General features: G+C 39.6%; 1 protein-coding gene across 1 annotated transcript in view; it reads left to right on the forward strand.

The window, feature by feature from the left end:
• The window catches only part of PIGN (phosphatidylinositol glycan anchor biosynthesis, class N), a gene marked incomplete at its 5' end in the record, with an annotated part of 80441 nt that overhangs the window by 48842 nt on the left and 14451 nt on the right, over positions 1-17148 (forward strand). Inside the window, 5 exons of the mRNA XM_010185605.1 lie at positions 1909-2020; positions 7273-7381; positions 9633-9735; positions 12304-12406; positions 14600-14686. Coding sequence (XP_010183907.1) covers positions 1909-2020; positions 7273-7381; positions 9633-9735; positions 12304-12406; positions 14600-14686 — 514 coding nt within the window. The remainder of the gene's footprint in view (positions 1-1908; positions 2021-7272; positions 7382-9632; positions 9736-12303; positions 12407-14599; positions 14687-17148) is intronic.

Consider the following 17148-nt stretch of genomic DNA (forward strand, 5'->3'; position numbering starts at 1 on the left):
AGGATCCAGGGGACTACAGGCTGGTCAGCCTGCCTCAATGCCTGGAAAGGTGCTTGAGCAACTAATGCTGGAAGCAAGCCATTTCTAAACATATGAAGGACAAGAAAGTGACTGTGTCAGCATGAATTTATGAAAGGGAAAATATGCTTGACCAACCTGGTAGCCTTCTAAGATGAGAAGACTGGCTCAGAGAGCCAGGAGAGAGCACTGACTGTTTATTTTGACTTCAGCAAGGATTTTGGTACTGTCTCCTGTAACATCCTCATACACAAACTGATGATATACAGGCTAGATCAGTGGACAGTGAAGTGGACTGGAAGGAAACTTTACTGCTGGATTCAAAGGATTGTAATCAGCAGCACAGAGTCCAGCTGAAGGCCATTCACCAGTGGTGTACAGCAAGGGTTGGTACTAGGGCTAGTGCTGTTTTAACCTCTTCATTAACTGACCTAGATGATGGGACAAAATGCACCTTCAACAAGTTTGTAGGCAATAGAAAACTTGGAGAAGTGGTTGACACAGCAGATGGATGTGCTGCCCTTCAAAGGGACCTCAACAGGCTGGAGAAATGGACAGACACAAAGTTCAAAAAAAGGGCAGTGCAAAATCCTGAGAAGAAATAATTTCCATGCACCAGGACAGGCTGGGACCAACTGGTTTGACCATGAGCCAGAAATGTGTCCCTTGCAGGAAAGGCCAACAGTATCCTTGGCATCACCAGGATGATGATGAGGAGGTTGATTATTCCTCTCTACTCAGCCCTGACTAGACACATCGGGAAGTGCTGTGTCCAGTTCTGGGCTGTCTGGAAAGAGAGATGTGGACATACTGGACCAGGTCCAGAGAATGGCCATGAAGATGAGTAAAGGATTAGAGCATCTCTCACAGGAGAGTGAGTGAGATCTGAGACTGCTTATCCTGGAGGAGAGGTTGAGAAAAGCTGGAACTGGTTATTCTGCAGAAGACTCAAAAGGATCTTGTCAATGTATATAAATACCTGTCTGTGGGAGAAGAGTAAACAATGTCCAGTGAAGGACAAGAAATGGGCAAAAACTCAGATATAGGAATTTCCATTTAAACATTAAAAAAAGAGCTTTTTTACGCTGAGGGAGGTCAAGCACCGGAACGGGTTCCCCAGAGACATTGTGGAATTCTTTACTTTACGTGCTGCCTTTACAGTTCTTCTGCTTCTTGATGACTGAAGGGAGACAATTGGAGGTGATATTACAATAGTATTGATATTTTAGTGAATTTTGTATTATTTTGGAACAGTGTCATAATTAGCAGATTTATTCATAAAGCCACGCAGTTTTTTTTCCCTGTGTTTGTGTGATGAGTGACAATCTTCCTGTTAGCCTTGTTGTTGCATTTAAACAAAGCTATGTCTTTGATAGTAGTGATGGTGTAATTACCTTGGTAGATTTACAAACCTGACAAACCTTGAAACGATTAACGTTGGATCACCAAGCATTGTTACTATTTTGATCAAAATATTATTTAGAAGTAATCAAAAGTACCTAAAAATAATCAGTGACAGATCAGACACGGCCAAAATAGAGATTTTTCATTATTTGTTTTTGCCTCTGCCATTAAAATAGCATAACTATTTGTTGGATGGCAAGCTTGTGTAACAAAAAAAAACCCCAAACCCACAAACATCCCCCTCCTATGCTCCCCTCAAAAAAACAAACTCAAAACAACCACTAAAGAAAAAAAACCCTAAAAACCACACTTGATTCTGGATTGGATTTTGTTTTTCTAAAGCTGAATTTGAAGTTTACTTAACATATTAGGTCATGATACTGTAGTGAATTATTTCATCTTAGTGAAGAACACTTCTATGAAAATTTCCTGAACCTTTTGTTTATATTTTCTGGGATTTTATTGTTCTTTTGTTTGTTTTTACAGAATAGCAACTGGTTTGCTGACTCTCTTGATCTCTTGCATATCACTGGCATCTCTTTGTAAAGGCAAAAATAAGTACAGAAATAATGAAGATCTGAAAGTCCATTTTTATCAGGTCGGTTGCTACTTTTTCAGTAATTCTGAATGTTAGAGGGTTTTTATGTGCAACTTTTTACATACTTTCTAAGAACATGCTCCTAGTAAGGCCACAGTTTTCAAGAAGAAAATGATTGCTCTTAAGAGTTTTCCCCTTGACTATTTCAAGAGGACCATGTGCTCATGTTAATATGCATTTTTAAATATCATAATGCTGTGTTCCCAAAAGCCCATCCTATGCGTATTCATGTGTATTGATACGTAGATGTACACACACATTTTGATGCTCTACTGAGTTTGTCCTGCTTTCAGTATGTGTACATAACTTGCAGTGACCTTTGCAAGCATTGCTCATGCACACTAAGGACAGGCTTGCTGGTTCAGGGGGTTCTTTCCAGTTCCTGGCTGTTAATAACAATGTGAGACTGACACTGGGCTGGTTTTCTGTTGATTAAATCTTCTTTCAGATGAAAGATGGGATTTTTTTTTTCTTTATAGCTTTATGAAATAGGTAGATCTTTTCATAGTAGGTGCTAATTAAGTTCCAGAGAGCCTTTAAGATTCTAATAATACCTTGCATGTCTGCTGTCCTCTTTTTTTTTTTTTTTACTTATTACAAGTTAATGGTGTGATTTCAGGACCAGCTTTATTGGTTATGACTTACCTGCTGTAGTTTCTTATTGAGCTAAGCAATGCATTCATTATATCCAAGATTTAGGTATGGAGCTCAAATTGGTTAAAAGGAGGAGGGGAAAGAATAATGAATGCTTAAAATGCCTTTACCTGAGTGCTCACACATATAATGTGCTGATGGTTTCTCTTAACTTATCCAGCTTAGCTGTTGAAAAGAGGTATCAGTTTCTGTACTTAGCATTTAGGACAGGTATTTCCAATATATACTCAGCAGTAGATTTCTCACTGGCATGCCTGAAAACAAATTGTACTGGATGGGAGAGAGAGAGCAGCTGGGTGGGCATCCGGCAGCTAGCCAACGTCAGCTCACCACACAACTGCTGCAGCATCTCACACAGTGTAAGTTTGTGGAGGAGCTCACGAATTATGATGATGATGATGGAACAGATCTGTAGTCAAAAAGTAATGCTAGGCTATTCTTTAGAGAGTCAGGAAATTCACTCAGAGCCCTGAGATACTTAATGAGCTGAAAATGTTCTACCTGCTTGTTCAGGTAGTAATGTTTTAGTTTTCCTCCCAACCTTTAAGATGGTCATAAAGCTCCTCAAATGGCTCCTTAATCAGAATATTTTACAATACTGACATCTAATTACTAGTCTTTATTAGATTTTTATTTCAATAGCTTAAATGAGAATGGAAAACATGGGATCCACTGTTCACAATCTAGGTAAGGAAAGCATTGGGAGGGGAGATTATTCAGACTTAGAGGGGGAATAGGGCATTACAAAGGCATTACCTGTTTCTAAGTAAATAACTTGCTTTAAGGTTGGGTTGCATTTAGTTGCTTTGAAACGTACAGGAATATGAAAGGAAAATGTTTGTCAAGACTAGTATTTCTAGGCAATGAAGTTCCCTTGTTCTTCTTTTTCTTTTGAGTCAGAGTTTTCAGTGGGGATAGGGAAGGGGGTAATCTTCTAAAATGCTGGTTTGGAGCACTTTGAACACATGAGTTTTGATTTACAACTCTCAGGCAGTTTTAAGGGTGAGATCAATCCTCTAGTCAGGTGAAACATATCTACTTTGCAATGACGGTGATCGGAGCACTGATATTCGTATACGTGAGCACACATGGCCAGGTCCCTGCTTTGCATCTGACAAGTGGTTTCTTAGAAGTAGCTTTTGCAGCTCCCTCCTATGTGGTATTTGGAGGCAGACACTAAAGGTTATGCTTTCCCCTGATAATGTTGTTCCTTCCTAGAGAGGAAACTAAGATTGGTTGGTTGCTGTTTCTTCAGTTTAAGGAATGAAAAGATGCATTAATTTGCTACAGGTCTTTGCTACACTTTCTTGGCAAGCATTGACTAAAGTACTGAAGTGGAAAATACAGTGTCCCTTCCTCATGTTCTTTATGGTTTGTCTTGAGGATTCCCTTAGCCATGCTGCTAACCTGTTTTATAGGTTCAGCTCTGAATTACACAATGGAGAAGGAATTGCTGGTGTTTCTAGGTTTTTTTTTTTCCTTTTAGCAAAAAGTAACTGATCTGGGCAAACTTCTCTGATGAGGATCCTCTGACTAACCCCCCCCCCCCTTTATTTTAGTAGTGTCTATATGCAGAAAACTAAATTTAAATCTTTCATTTCATGTCACCTGACATTTTTGCATCTGCTTATTTGGAACAAGACACATTTTCATACAAGAAATGAACTAATATTTCCCAAAGGCTCAAGTAGGTCTTGAGTCTGAGTTGGTGCCTGAATTGTTCTTCACAAGTTGTTTCAGAATTGCATCTAAGTAAAGGCACTTCCCTTTTCAGTTCTCTTCCTATTTCAGTTAGAGAAAGAGAGGGATTCAGCATAGCCTAATAAATTTTTTTTCTCCTTTCCTGTCCAAGTGAGCTTCCTTTTCCACCTGAGAATTAGCCTGTAGTGAAGATACTGTGCCTGGTGAGGAATAAAGCTTGTTCCATTACATTTGTTGCTCTCCTTTAGGTGAAAAAGAAACCTGAGTTTGCAGAGTCCCTCAGAGCAGGTTAAAAAACCTTTCCGTTTGTGTGTAGTCCTTGACAGAAAAGATAACTCCCTCCATTCCAGTCCTGAATTATTGTGGTTTTTGGATAGGACAGAGTGTACACCTTAGCAAGTATGAACTACATACCTGTATGGACCTGAGAGGCCATACAGAGGCTACTCATTTATTCACTGGTTTTTGTACCTACGCACTGTAGATTTCCAACATGGATATTAGCCTTAAAGAACCAAAAAAGTCCCAGACATCCAAACAGCACGATCAAAAAGATTTTTTCAGCTAAAGTATATAAATAAATTAAAAATGCAAGCTTGAGTAACATCATATGGTTACATTTACATTTCTGTTACAAAACTTCAGTTATGTTTAGACCTAATTTTGAATTTTTGATACATGTCATTGTTTGCTTGAGGCAGAAGATACTAATTACACCTTCACAGTTTCTGAAAATTGCCAAGAGTTTCTCAAGTTTTCTCTTTATATCATTAAATCAGGAATAACAATTTTTTTTCTGAAATTTATTTGCTATGGCAAGAAGAGAATTGTCTTTTGCTTAATGCTACTTCTATCTTTGAGAAGTCATTAAGGCTTCAGGAATGGTGAAAACAGGAGTTATTTGTAATCCATCAACTAGACTGCTGCAGTGTTTACTGTACAACTGAATTTTCTGCTGGAGTGAACGCCAGTTTCTCTTTGCTAGCAGTTTCATAGGTAAAGTCCAGTTTCTGCTGCGTTGCCAAAAACACTGCTGTTTCCATTGGTTGATAATCTTGGGCCAAGCTGTTATTCCTAGGAGGCTTGAGCTTCATGTGAGTCCAAGGTGGTCAGTTACGTACTTTTCTCCTCTAAATTAGGAGGAGAAGTAAACAGTGGGAATTAATGTTTTATCAGTGGAACTACGAGCAGGAGGAGTGTTTTCAGCCAGTTGAAGTTTTCAGTGTCCAGCTGATGATGCAGGTTCTCCTACCATTCTCTCTATGGCTTGTTACCATGGTCAATGCTTAGGAGACCTCTCAACCAGAGCAGCACTGGAACTCCAGATGTCACCATTGGTTTCCTCTTTCTAGCTGTGACCTATGGATGTTTCTCAGAGGCCAGCTCTGAGAAATAAGAGAATAGTTGTTCTCAAGAATAACTGTGAAGAATAATCTCTGAACTTCAAGGAAGGTTGTGAAGGGGGAAGGAAGACAGGTTCTTAGCTGGAGACCTCAGTTTGCATTTCCAAGTTGCTTCTGTGCTGTTCCACAGTCCTGGAGATGCTGGTGAAAGCTGAGAGCAGTTTGAACATTACTTCAACTGCAAACACAGGAGTCTCAAAAGCAGATGCCGAGTGCTTCCCTGGACACTGGCCTAGATCTAGCAGCAGGAAATTGAGTTTACTAACTTGCCCAGGTCATCACAAGTCTACCAAGACACGAGATATATTATGGGAGATGACACAAAGTGAGTGCAAAGTGACTTCACCAGTGGCTAGGGCATAGCAGAGGGATTACCGCAGCTCGTGACACTAAAATAAGTTGAAAAGATACATCAAAGGAGACACATCTGGCCTGAATACAGCAAAAGCATCCCAAATAAATATCAGAGGTCTAAAGAGGCCGATTGCCTGTGCTTTTGGAGGCTTAATGCTTTGACCTAGCTTATTGATGTCACACAGAAATACAGGTTGCATGTTCCTGTGGCCTGAAATTAAATAGAAGCAGCACATATTGAGCACCTGTGAAACTGGGCCAAAAAAAGGATGCTCACTGCTAAGTGTGTCCTCTGAGCAGGTACCACTAGGTATCACTGTGTCTGGCAGGGGAATGGCAGCTATTCATATGGTAAAAAGTGATGGATGTGAGCACTGTAGTTGCTTTGAACTAAAAAAGCCACAACAGCAATTATACCTTGTAATGAAGTTTTAAAGCGTAGTACCCATGCGTGCTTGATTTGCCTTTTAGTGAAACTGCGGAGTTGTGAATAAATAACAGTAATGGAAAACTTGGCTCAAGCATTTTCTTGGATAATTGTCATCTTTCAAAAACAACTGACTCATGGGGTAATTTCCTAAGGTTTTTTGTACCTACTTGATGACTGAATGGTGTCTCTTGAACCAAGAAAAAACCCAGACTCTTCAGCTTATCCATCTGCAGATGGTTCAGACAGTTTCATTTGAAGAACCTGCTAAGATTGCAACTTCTTTATATGTCTTAAAAGCCAGGGATTCTGCTCATTCTTCGTGGTTGCTGTCTGAGGACGAGTGCCCCTCATAACTGCGGGCATGTGTTTCTGTGGTTTACCTGAGTGTTTAAGGAGTTACTCTTGACAAAGAGCATATCATGTCACATCGGTGATCCAGCACACTTTTTAAACTGTTTGAGAATAGCACAAATACTTGATAAGAATAATAATTAAAACAAAAACAAAACCAAAAACAAACCTAGAAGGAAGTTTTAGAAAGCATAAACTCTAAAAAGCTAGGAATACTCCATGCTGCATAGCAGACTTTGTTCTTATGTCGATTCAGGTGAAGTGTTTAGCAACTCTAAAGCATATTTACGTATTTAGTATGGGATGGCAGAGATCTATACATTAATTACATGTTTCATTGTCTGATTTCTTCTTTCTAGATGTTGAGTATTGCACTTTCGATGTATGTTGTGAGCAGTACCCATGACAGTCTTAAGAACAAGCAGGGATTGCCTGTATTGAATCAAATTATCAGCTGGATGACTCTAGGTAAGAATATCTTTCCTCCAATACTTGCGTGCTGGTGGTCTGTGGGATTTGGGGTTGGGTGGGGGATGGCAACACTTTTTTATGAACATCTTTCTTTTGCACATATTCCTTTGACTCCTAATAGTTCTTACATGTGTTCACTATTCTTTCCTATGTGAGGTTTTCTGAGAATGTATTAGAGAGTCTTCTACAAGATTACCCCTTCATAGGTTTGTAAATAAATGCAAACAACTTTGATTTTCAAGTAGGTCTATCTTTTGTTTTGAATATTCTGAATATCTTGAAGACCCATTTTAGGGGTATAATGATATAAATTCCCTTTTTGTTTCACTTGGAGCCAGATAAGGGTGATATGAGATGTTCTGCAAGCAATCCACTTAAGCACAGGGAAGTGAGGAAAGATTGTTGCTATATTTCAATAGAAACCTGAAGTTGTAGCTGATGGCAGAGACCCTTGGGGTATGAAAGTACTTTTCAGAGCTGCCTTGCAAAATACCTGTGAACTAATGATGCTAATGTATGCTTGATATCTGTTAGAACCTAATTATTCAGGAAAAAAAAAGCAAGTATAAGTCTATGGATTTTTCACCACTCTAAAATTAAAATCTTAGGCTGATTAAACAGGGCAAATGTAATTATCACTGGGGTTATGGAATACAGTAAAGTGATACCTTTTGTATTTCAGCTATAAAATAATTTCTGTAGGGCTCCATTATAAAATGTTAGGCATTGTTTATTCCTGAGTGATCTGGCACGTGGGATTTGTTTGAGCTAAACTTATCCCATGCAAAGTTTGATAGCAGCTCTTTGCTAAAAGTCAGGAGCAGGAATTTAAACATAGCTTAATGGTAGAATTATGACTCTTGTTATCTAGTTGCTGGATGTCTTATAGATTGTGTACATTCCTGTACCGGTGACATGTTTTTAACTTAAGCAGATCTTGCCAGTTTTAGCAATTCTGCTTCTGTTTGAGAAAACAGATTCAAGTTTAATACAACTGATAGCGATAAGTGTGTGTGAGCAATGCTGTCTCTGTGGTATGGTTTTCTGTGGAGCGTTTTCCTTTCCATCGTGCTTTCCTAACTCTTCATAGCCTGCTAAGCGAAATGGTGACCTCTGTGGATGAATTCCGTACAGTTATAAAGTCAGTTAAATCAATGATGTCCCGCTTGGCTTACTGGAGCAGGAGTTGAGGGTAAAGGTTTTCTCTCTCTCTCCTGTGTAAGAGTGACAGAAAAACATTTTTTATCTCAGAGATGATTTGGGCAGGGAGAGAGGTGTAGAGTTATGAGGGAATAGTGTATTCGAAACCCTCTTTTCTGTGAGTGATGTTTCTATGATAAATACAGTGCTAACACTGAAGTAAACTGTATCTGAATAGTGTACTTGCTGCTGCGATAGTATTGAATATTTTAGCAAAGTCTTTCAGACTGGAAGCAGTCATTTTAAGTTAATGTGATATACAAAGTAGGAGCTTTACACACTTGTTGAAGTCACTCTACATAATTACACGCTGGGCCCTGCAGTAGTGTCCCAGGTAGAGGAGTCTCTTTAGGGACAGCACGGACCCTGCTAACCAGGGCTGATGTGGCAGTTGAATAATGGACTGCGCTAAGGAGGTGCAACTCTTAAGATCCCATGCTTGCATTAGAGAAATATCGTACAAGTTGAAGGCAGGAGGCATGAATTGCAACAGATAAGTTCCCTATAGTTCCTTAAATATTCCTGTTATAAATGTTTCAAGTAGAGAAGCTACTAAGCTGATGGTTTCTCTGTCAGCATACTCTACAAGTATTTTCAGTTGCACCTCAAAATGTGGCAGTTTTCCTAATCCAATCCAGTGGAGCAATGGCTCTGTAACTGCAGTCTTTGGGCTGCTAAAGGTCCTTGGGGCCATGGTAAGTGGCACTCAGGGCTGTATTAAACAGTCAAGATTGACTGTTTTTTGGAATAGTGCTTCTACATCATCGTAAGCAGTTACTAGCATCAGTTCATGAGAAATTATAAAAGCTGTGAGCTAGAAAGCCAGGGAATTAAAATGATAGAGAACTAAAATAACTTTTGATAAATATTAAGCATTCCAAATAGTGGATTTTCTGTAGCAAAAGTAACTTCTGAAAATAGAAGGGAATATATGACCAGCATTGAATTTCTTTACATAACGTGTCAAGATTGAAGTATGATATTTTGTTACTGAGATTGAAATGTTTTGCATGTAGCGACTGATGGATCTCTTTTTTTTTGATTGCAGTTTCTTCCTCGGTGTTGCCATTGCTGAGCCCCACGTTTCTCTTTCAGCGACTGTTCAGCATACTGCTCTCCCTGATGTCCACCTACCTGCTCCTCAGCACAGGGTACTTCTTTCTTACTCTACTTGGACTGATCTTACATATGAAAATCAAGGACTGAGTGTGAAACTGCTGAATCTCATGAACATTTCTGTTAAAGGTGTAATGTATGCTTCCAGCTGTAGTCTCTCCATTTATCTCCTTCTTTAGTTTCCTAAATAGAATTTTAGGGGACTTCCATGTTCCTCCATGTAAAATGAGCACTGTTTTGTTGACATTCCTTTCAGCTAGACCAAGCAGTGGCTGGAAGGGTATGTATTCAAACAGCCTTGAACCAAAATAAGGAAGTCTGGTTTAGTTTATGTATTTTTCTTGTTTTGGCATATGCTTTTCTGCTTGCAAACAGAAGGAAATAAGTTCTCTCCCTGCTGCTCAGCTCTGGTGTCTAGTTATGGCTTAAGTAACGTGTGGCAGGAAACAGGTAGCCCTAAAATGAGGGGGAAGATTTTTGAAAGAGACTTTAATGAAAGTAGTTAATTTCAAAGGGATACTAGTCCTCATAAAGAGTAGGGCTTCCTTCTTTTTGCACACAAGACAACTCCTCAGAGCTTGCAAGTAAAGGAAACACTCTGTCAGCCAGCCCTTTATTTTTCCAGACTCAGTAGCTCTTAAGAGCATAATTAATGGAGAGTATAGGAAAGAATTTTCCACCTCCCCGCCCACTTATCCTCTGGATTTAATTACACTGGAAAATTAAGTGGAATACCCTTCCAGCAGATGTTTTGCAATAGCTGCCTTTTGTGGATACTCTCATTTTAGATGAAGCATCTTTTTTTTTTTTCTTTTAAATCCCCTGCCTCCCCTTCCTCCCACTTCCCTGTTAAGATTTTGATCCTCGTACACATACATATTCTTATACTCAACTTTCTTAGCCTGCACTGGCTACTGGATAAAGCATGAATGTTGTTCTTTCTGAGGCTGGTAACATCCCTCTTTGTGTTTTGGCCCTGGACCAGACCACTTAAACACAGACAGCTCTCTGCTGTCTCAAGGGTCTTGAGAATAACTCCTAAGAGGAGCAACTGAGGGACTTGAGGTTGTTTAGTCTGAAGAAAAGGAGGCTGAAGGGAAACCTTATCACTCTCTATAACTACCTGAAAGGAGGTTGTAGACATGGGTGTGGGTCTCTTCTTACAATTTGCAACCGATAAGACAAGAGGAAATGGCATTGAGTTACACCAGGGGAGGTTTAGGTTAGACATTAGGAAAAATTCTACACTGAAAGGGTTATCAAAGACTGGAACAGGCTCCCCAGGGAAGTGGTGGAATCACCATTCTTGGATGTATTTAAAAGCCATCTAGATAGGGTGCTCAGGGACATGGTCTAGAAGTGGGTACGGTAGAGTTAGGTAACAGTTGGACTTGATGATCTTAAAGGTCTTTTCCAACACACACACCCCTGAAACAACCAATCATAGCAAAACCAAGGCACTCAGTCCTGATATACCATGCAGTGATAACTCAGTGCATGCCCCAGGTAATTACAGCACCTCTGTAGGTGCAGTTAAGTGGAAGTATTGAGGTCAGCTGAAGAGCATGATTGCATACAACCAGTTGTCACTGAGTCAGTTGAAGACATTCAACTTGTAGGCAAGTGTAAGCCATAGGTACTTTTGTTACTGACATCCTAACCATTGTCATCTTAGTATTTAACTGCTTGTCATTAAAGCAGAAATGTCCACCCAAAACTTTTTCTTCCAGTTTGAAACTGCTTTAGTAGCTACATTAGTGGGGAGACAATACAGAAACAATATCGAGATTAACTGCAGTAATTTATTTTCAGACAAATAAGTGTGTGTCTAAGGAGGAAACAAAAAGGAGAAAAGTTACAGTCTTATCAGCATTGGTGTCATGGTCAGTGTCAGTATAATTTTATCCTGAAACAAACAAACAAACAAAACAAAACAAAACTGAGAGGCCTCATGAAGTGCAACTGAGATGTAGAGAGCAGGGAGAAACTACTATTATCCAATGACAATCTACACTTCTAAGTTTTCCAGGGGTTTTAGTGTCTCATGTAAGTACACTTGTAGTTTGCTATGTTTGAGTGCTGTGGGAGCCAGAAGTACTCTGAGATTGGGTGTCTAGTGAGAACAGCTCAGCTGCCTTGGTTAGAGCATGACTTGACACTGCTGTTGTGATGGATTGGTATGTAGTAAAGGAAAGGATGTTAGACTTCAGTGAAATGTAATGCTCTTTTTATTATACACATGCCAAATGCAATTTTTTTCCTGTTTCTTTTTAGTTTTATTCCAGTTCTGTTAAAATTAATCATGACACAAAGGGCAGTCATCCAATGTTGTGGCAGCCATCAAATGAGAAAATGGGTGCAAAACATGACAAAGCCGAAGCAGCCTCTGTTTCTCCTGCTTTTACCATTTAGTCACTGTAGAGCTTTAAGCTTCAACCAACCAACTGTGGCTACTCCTCAGAAATAGGGAGAGAGAGGGGAGAATGCTATTAGGCCTTCGGTATATCATTTGTGTAAAGAAAAAAGAAGAGAAACATGTTAATATTTTATGTTAGTAAGTGCAGGCACGAACAACTATTTATGATTATTATGTTACTCTTCAGATATGAAGCTCTGTTTCCACTGGTGCTGTCTGGTTTGATGTTTGTGTGGATAACTATGGAGCAAGAAGCACTGCAGCACTATGGTCTTTCGTTCAAACCAAAGGTAACAGCTCCAGATAGCTATATCAGGTTAATTATCAGCATTATCTTCTTTTTTCTTTTCCTTGAGGGTATAATAAAAGTTCTGAGTGGTTTTCACAGAGCAGCACTTTGTATCTCTTTAAGTTTGGGAAGCCAGTATCAGCTGTTCTGTGACATAGGAATGTGACCTTGTAAGAGAGATTTATAATTTGTTATTGAAGATATTCCAACATCAGAACCATTTCTAGGAATGCAGGAAATCAGTTTGGCTTAGTGGTATGTTCTGTAGGCTACAAAGTTGTTTGTCGAGTGCAGTGCTAATTCAGCATAAGGTGCAGTAACTCTCTTTAGAGTAAGTACAATGTCACTGTACTTTTTAAATTCTGATGGCAGAGTCATGAGTGTCTGTATGGGAGGCTGAAAAGAAATAATTTGATTTCTGAAATGACTCAGAGGAAATACCAGAAATTGTATTTGACTTTGTCCTGTCACTCTTTTTCTTCAAGGACAGTGTTTTATTTCTGATAAGACAGACAAGGAGCCAGAGACTAAATTGGAACTAGTACATTCTCAGATTTGCCCGGAGAGGGAGTTTTATAATAGGTATCAATTCAACTTCTTTCACCCTAAAATTTAGTATATTGTGTCAGCAGTTTTCAAAGCCTGTGCTGCTCATGCTGCCACTTAGCTTTTAGATTAGGTCAAGGGTTTAACAAACTGTGGCTGTGCTGTTGATTGGGTTAGAAGTGAAGTGTCTGTTGCAGAGCCATCTGGGTGCTTGGAGCCAGGCAGGTGTGCAGCACAGCTCTCCCCTGCTGCTCCTAAATGTGCTGTCTTTGGCACAGGGAACCTGGGTACGGATGCGTGGGAGCGGCCAGAGTCACTTGGAAGAGATGTGGTGGCATACATCTTTCTTTCATTTTAGAGCCCATAATAATTAGGGAGAAGTGCAGGGAGGTGAAATCAGAGCCAAAGCAATCACAAGAGCTGGCCTGGCACATACTCTGGCTTTGTGGTTCTCCTGAAAGGGAGGCAATTTTCAAACTTGAGAGAGAACAGGATTTAGCAAATTAAGGCTGAATATCAAAAATTGAAATGGGAATTGCTTTTTACTTAAGCTATGTATACTTATGGTATTTTGTGTGAGCATTTCTTGTGGTATCTTCAGTGACAGAGGAGGAATTTTAATGTAAAAGGGTATACATAGGGTGAGGCCATGGTTGCAATGAGAGGTTTCTAGCACAGCACAGTCATCTCTGAGATGTATTTTCTCTTCCATGCTAGAACCCACTCTATCTTTTGCATCTTGTAACAAAGCATCTCTGATGCTTGCCTGCCTGGTGGTGATCTGATAGTCTGTTTGTTTGAAAATAAAATTCTATTAAGGCAGTATTAAACAGTGATGAACACTTTATTAATCAAATGCAAATGAAAATAACAGATGAGCTCTAACTAGGTTTTCTGTTGTCACTCTGTGTAGATTATTTAACTTTCGGTTTCAAGTGAAAGGAACATTAACACTCCCCCCTGCTTCCCATTTTGAGGTTAGAAAATTAATCTCCAAAATGCCTGTTGATGTATGCCACAAAGTAAATCTTGTATTAGCAAATCCAGCTCAGTTCTCTGATGATGTGAGATTAATTTTAATTAAAATGTTGTTAGTGTTGAATGTCTATTACTTGATTCTTTTCTTTTCCCCACTGAAAAGGAGTTCATTGACCTCAGACTCCACAGAAACTATTTCTCTTCAGGTCAAGTGATAATGTGCTGAGAACTGAGTGAAGGAGTTGGAGAATATTTTAGCATTCTCACTCACAACATAAGTCAACTGAGTATAATTGCAGTATTTTATTTCTGTGGGTCTTCTTCCACATGCTCATTTGAGCAGTGGAAATGCATTTGTGTAGGAGGAGTATTTATGATGAATAAAGATGATGATAGATCTAAGGCATAGAAGTTCATTTTTAGTGTAGATAACAGTGGAAGCTCCACTGTTCATTTGATCATCTCGCTTGTACAATCTTTCTGGCAGGTTCATTAAAGTATAATGAAAATATGGGAAAGGTTTGCAATCCTCATCGTAATATTACTCTAATAACAGCTGATAGTGAAGGTGGAGGTGGTTTATTTCTCATTCTTTTCAGTAAAAATATTGTGGTTCTATCAAAGTACATCAGTTGATGTTCAGTATTGATTTCTTCTGTTTACTTTCCAGCTTGCTGTTTTCAACTTTGCCTATGCTACTGATATAACTCAGTTTCGGCAGCTCCACCTAGATGACGTCCGCAGGTCTTTCTTCTTTGTATCCTTTTACTGGTTGCTGCACTCCAGGGAAAAGATGGGTTTGTTTCAGAAGGCTCTACAATCAAAATCTGTAGCCTGGTAGCCACTGGAAATAGAAGCTGGTGAAGATGATTTGACTCATGTTGCTTGAAAGGCAATGGCCCTGGACATTATGGTTTGTGATAAAGTAGTAAAAAATTCGGTATGAACTACTCTGTTTTGGAATCTGGCTCCTTGGCCACTTTGAAAAGTTTGGTCTCTTATGACCATAACCGCTGAGAGAAACTTTCTTCTAAGGAGTCCCGTTTTCAGTTTTGTTTTGTTTTACTGCATTTTAGCTGGAAGGAATCCATTCAACCTTCACAGATCAGTTGGAAAAATTAAAGTTAAGTTTCTCATTTTTAGAGTATGGCAGTGTGTTAGGTAGAAAATGTTAGAGGGCAAGCATTGGCATGGCCGGGCAGATGAGATGAGAAGCAAAGTTTCTGCAGACTTTTAGTGAAACATGTTCCCACAATTTGGACTAGAATTATTTATATCACATGTGGTTTCTGCTGTACAGACTTGATAACGTTGTCGCTGTTCTCTTTCATCATGAGACTGATTTGAGAGAGGTATTTGGCAGCAAGGGCGATGGGTGCGTGAGTGGGAGAGAAATTCTGAGCCAGTCTAGAACATACGGATTTCTAGTGCAGGTGGGTTGTCATAGCTGGAGCTGGGGAGGGAGTTTTCTCAATACTGGTTCCTGCAGAAACAGGCTTTATAGTTCAGAGAATAACCAAATCTGAGAGGGTGGATCACAGTCGCAGAATCTTATGCTGTTGGAATTTGAGACAATGCTGTTGGACACTGGGAACCTGCAGCAGAGGAAGTGTGACAGATATCTCATTAAGAAGGCAGTTCAGCATTAAGGGAGGAGGGAAAACAGTTTGCTAGGTGTTGAACATTTGTGTTTGCTGTAGAGTACACCTGAAAAGCAGCCAAGACACCTTGCGGTAAATTTACCGATTTATTTGCTATTTTGCTATCTTAACAAAAAATAAGCTAACTTTTAGTAAAGCTACTGCTGTCTGTCAGATTCTCACAGTTATCCAAAACAAAAATCAAACAATCCAGTTGTATTTTCTTAAAGTTCTTTAATCTAACACTTGAGTGTAGCACTACTTTAATCTCATCTTAATCTAAAACAATTGAATGCATTTTGTGCAGCTGAAAAAATATACAATTTGCAGGTCTCCTTTGCAGACCAGTTGTGATAGACATCCACTCAAAAGATGTTGTGGCTTTTTTAACTAAGATGCTGTTTAATGCTTAGAAATAGTGGTATTACCAGAGAAACCTTTTCTACTAGAGCAGTCACGTTGCAACTACAACCCTGTGAACTGTATATCTTAAGATTGTCTCAAGGTTGCTATATAGAGCCCAAAAGTCAGCATGTGCTGAGAGACCTTATAGCCTGGTCTTCCAGAAGAAGATTCAAATTGCTTATGCTTAACATTTTGATTAGACCTATGTGCTACTGGTATTTTTTTTGTTTTATTGCAGAACTGTTGTTCTTACAAATCTTAGCTGACAGAACAGCGCTATGCTGTTAGACTGCTGTGTTACTAAACTTGAAATGATGTGATACTCTTGGGAAGCATAATTTCTTTAGTAATGCTGACCTAATCCTTCCAAAATACTGCATGCAGAATCCCAGCGATTCTGCCGAACAGTAGGTAGCAAATTGTTTATGCAGAGACTTAAATGATCCCGTGTAGGAGCTATAACAGAAGTGGCAGGAGCAGAGGGAGCTCTGGCAACAGCAGCCATCATCACCGACAAACCCTCTGCTTGATGCGAAAAAGCAGTTAAATACCATTCTTTGGCTGTAGAGATGTGAGCTATAATGGGCCCCAATGAGCTCAGGAGGTAGAAAAATACCTTTTGTGGGTTCATAAAGCAGCAGGTGTTGTACCTAGATGAAAAGGGTAGGGTTTATAAAAAATCTTCCAGCTACAGAGTTACTGCTCGAGTTGTCCTCCTTCCTTCAAGTAAGATAAAAACTGGAAGTTGCATGTTGCAATGGATAGACTCAGCATAACCTTTGGGCAACAGACCGATGAGAGGGATAGCATAGGATCAGTTATCTTGTTTCATAGCCAACTACCTCTTCCACAGGCAGTTCCTCAATAAAGCCATCCCTTTTGGTGTGCAGTACACATGCATGAGTCATTGCTTTCCGCAAAAGCGTGTGTGTCTGCACTTGCAGCTGGGATTGTGGTGCAGGGGTGTTCATGTCTTGCTAGGTCGGGGCCCAGAGAAAACAACTGCAGCTTTCTGGCAGGGGCCTCAAGACAGGCTCTAAAAATCTTACCCAGACACTCCCTAAAGTCTTACCCAGACAGTCCCTGTCTTTTAAAATTGATGCAGCCGTGTGTGAAATCTTGGGTAGAGCTAGACAATACTTTGAATTTCTTTAAAGGTTTATTAGTGTGTCAA

Source organism: Mesitornis unicolor, unplaced genomic scaffold, assembly GCF_000695765.1.
Source record: "Mesitornis unicolor isolate BGI_N332 unplaced genomic scaffold, ASM69576v1 scaffold21595, whole genome shotgun sequence".
NCBI lineage: Eukaryota > Metazoa > Chordata > Aves > Mesitornithiformes > Mesitornithidae > Mesitornis > Mesitornis unicolor.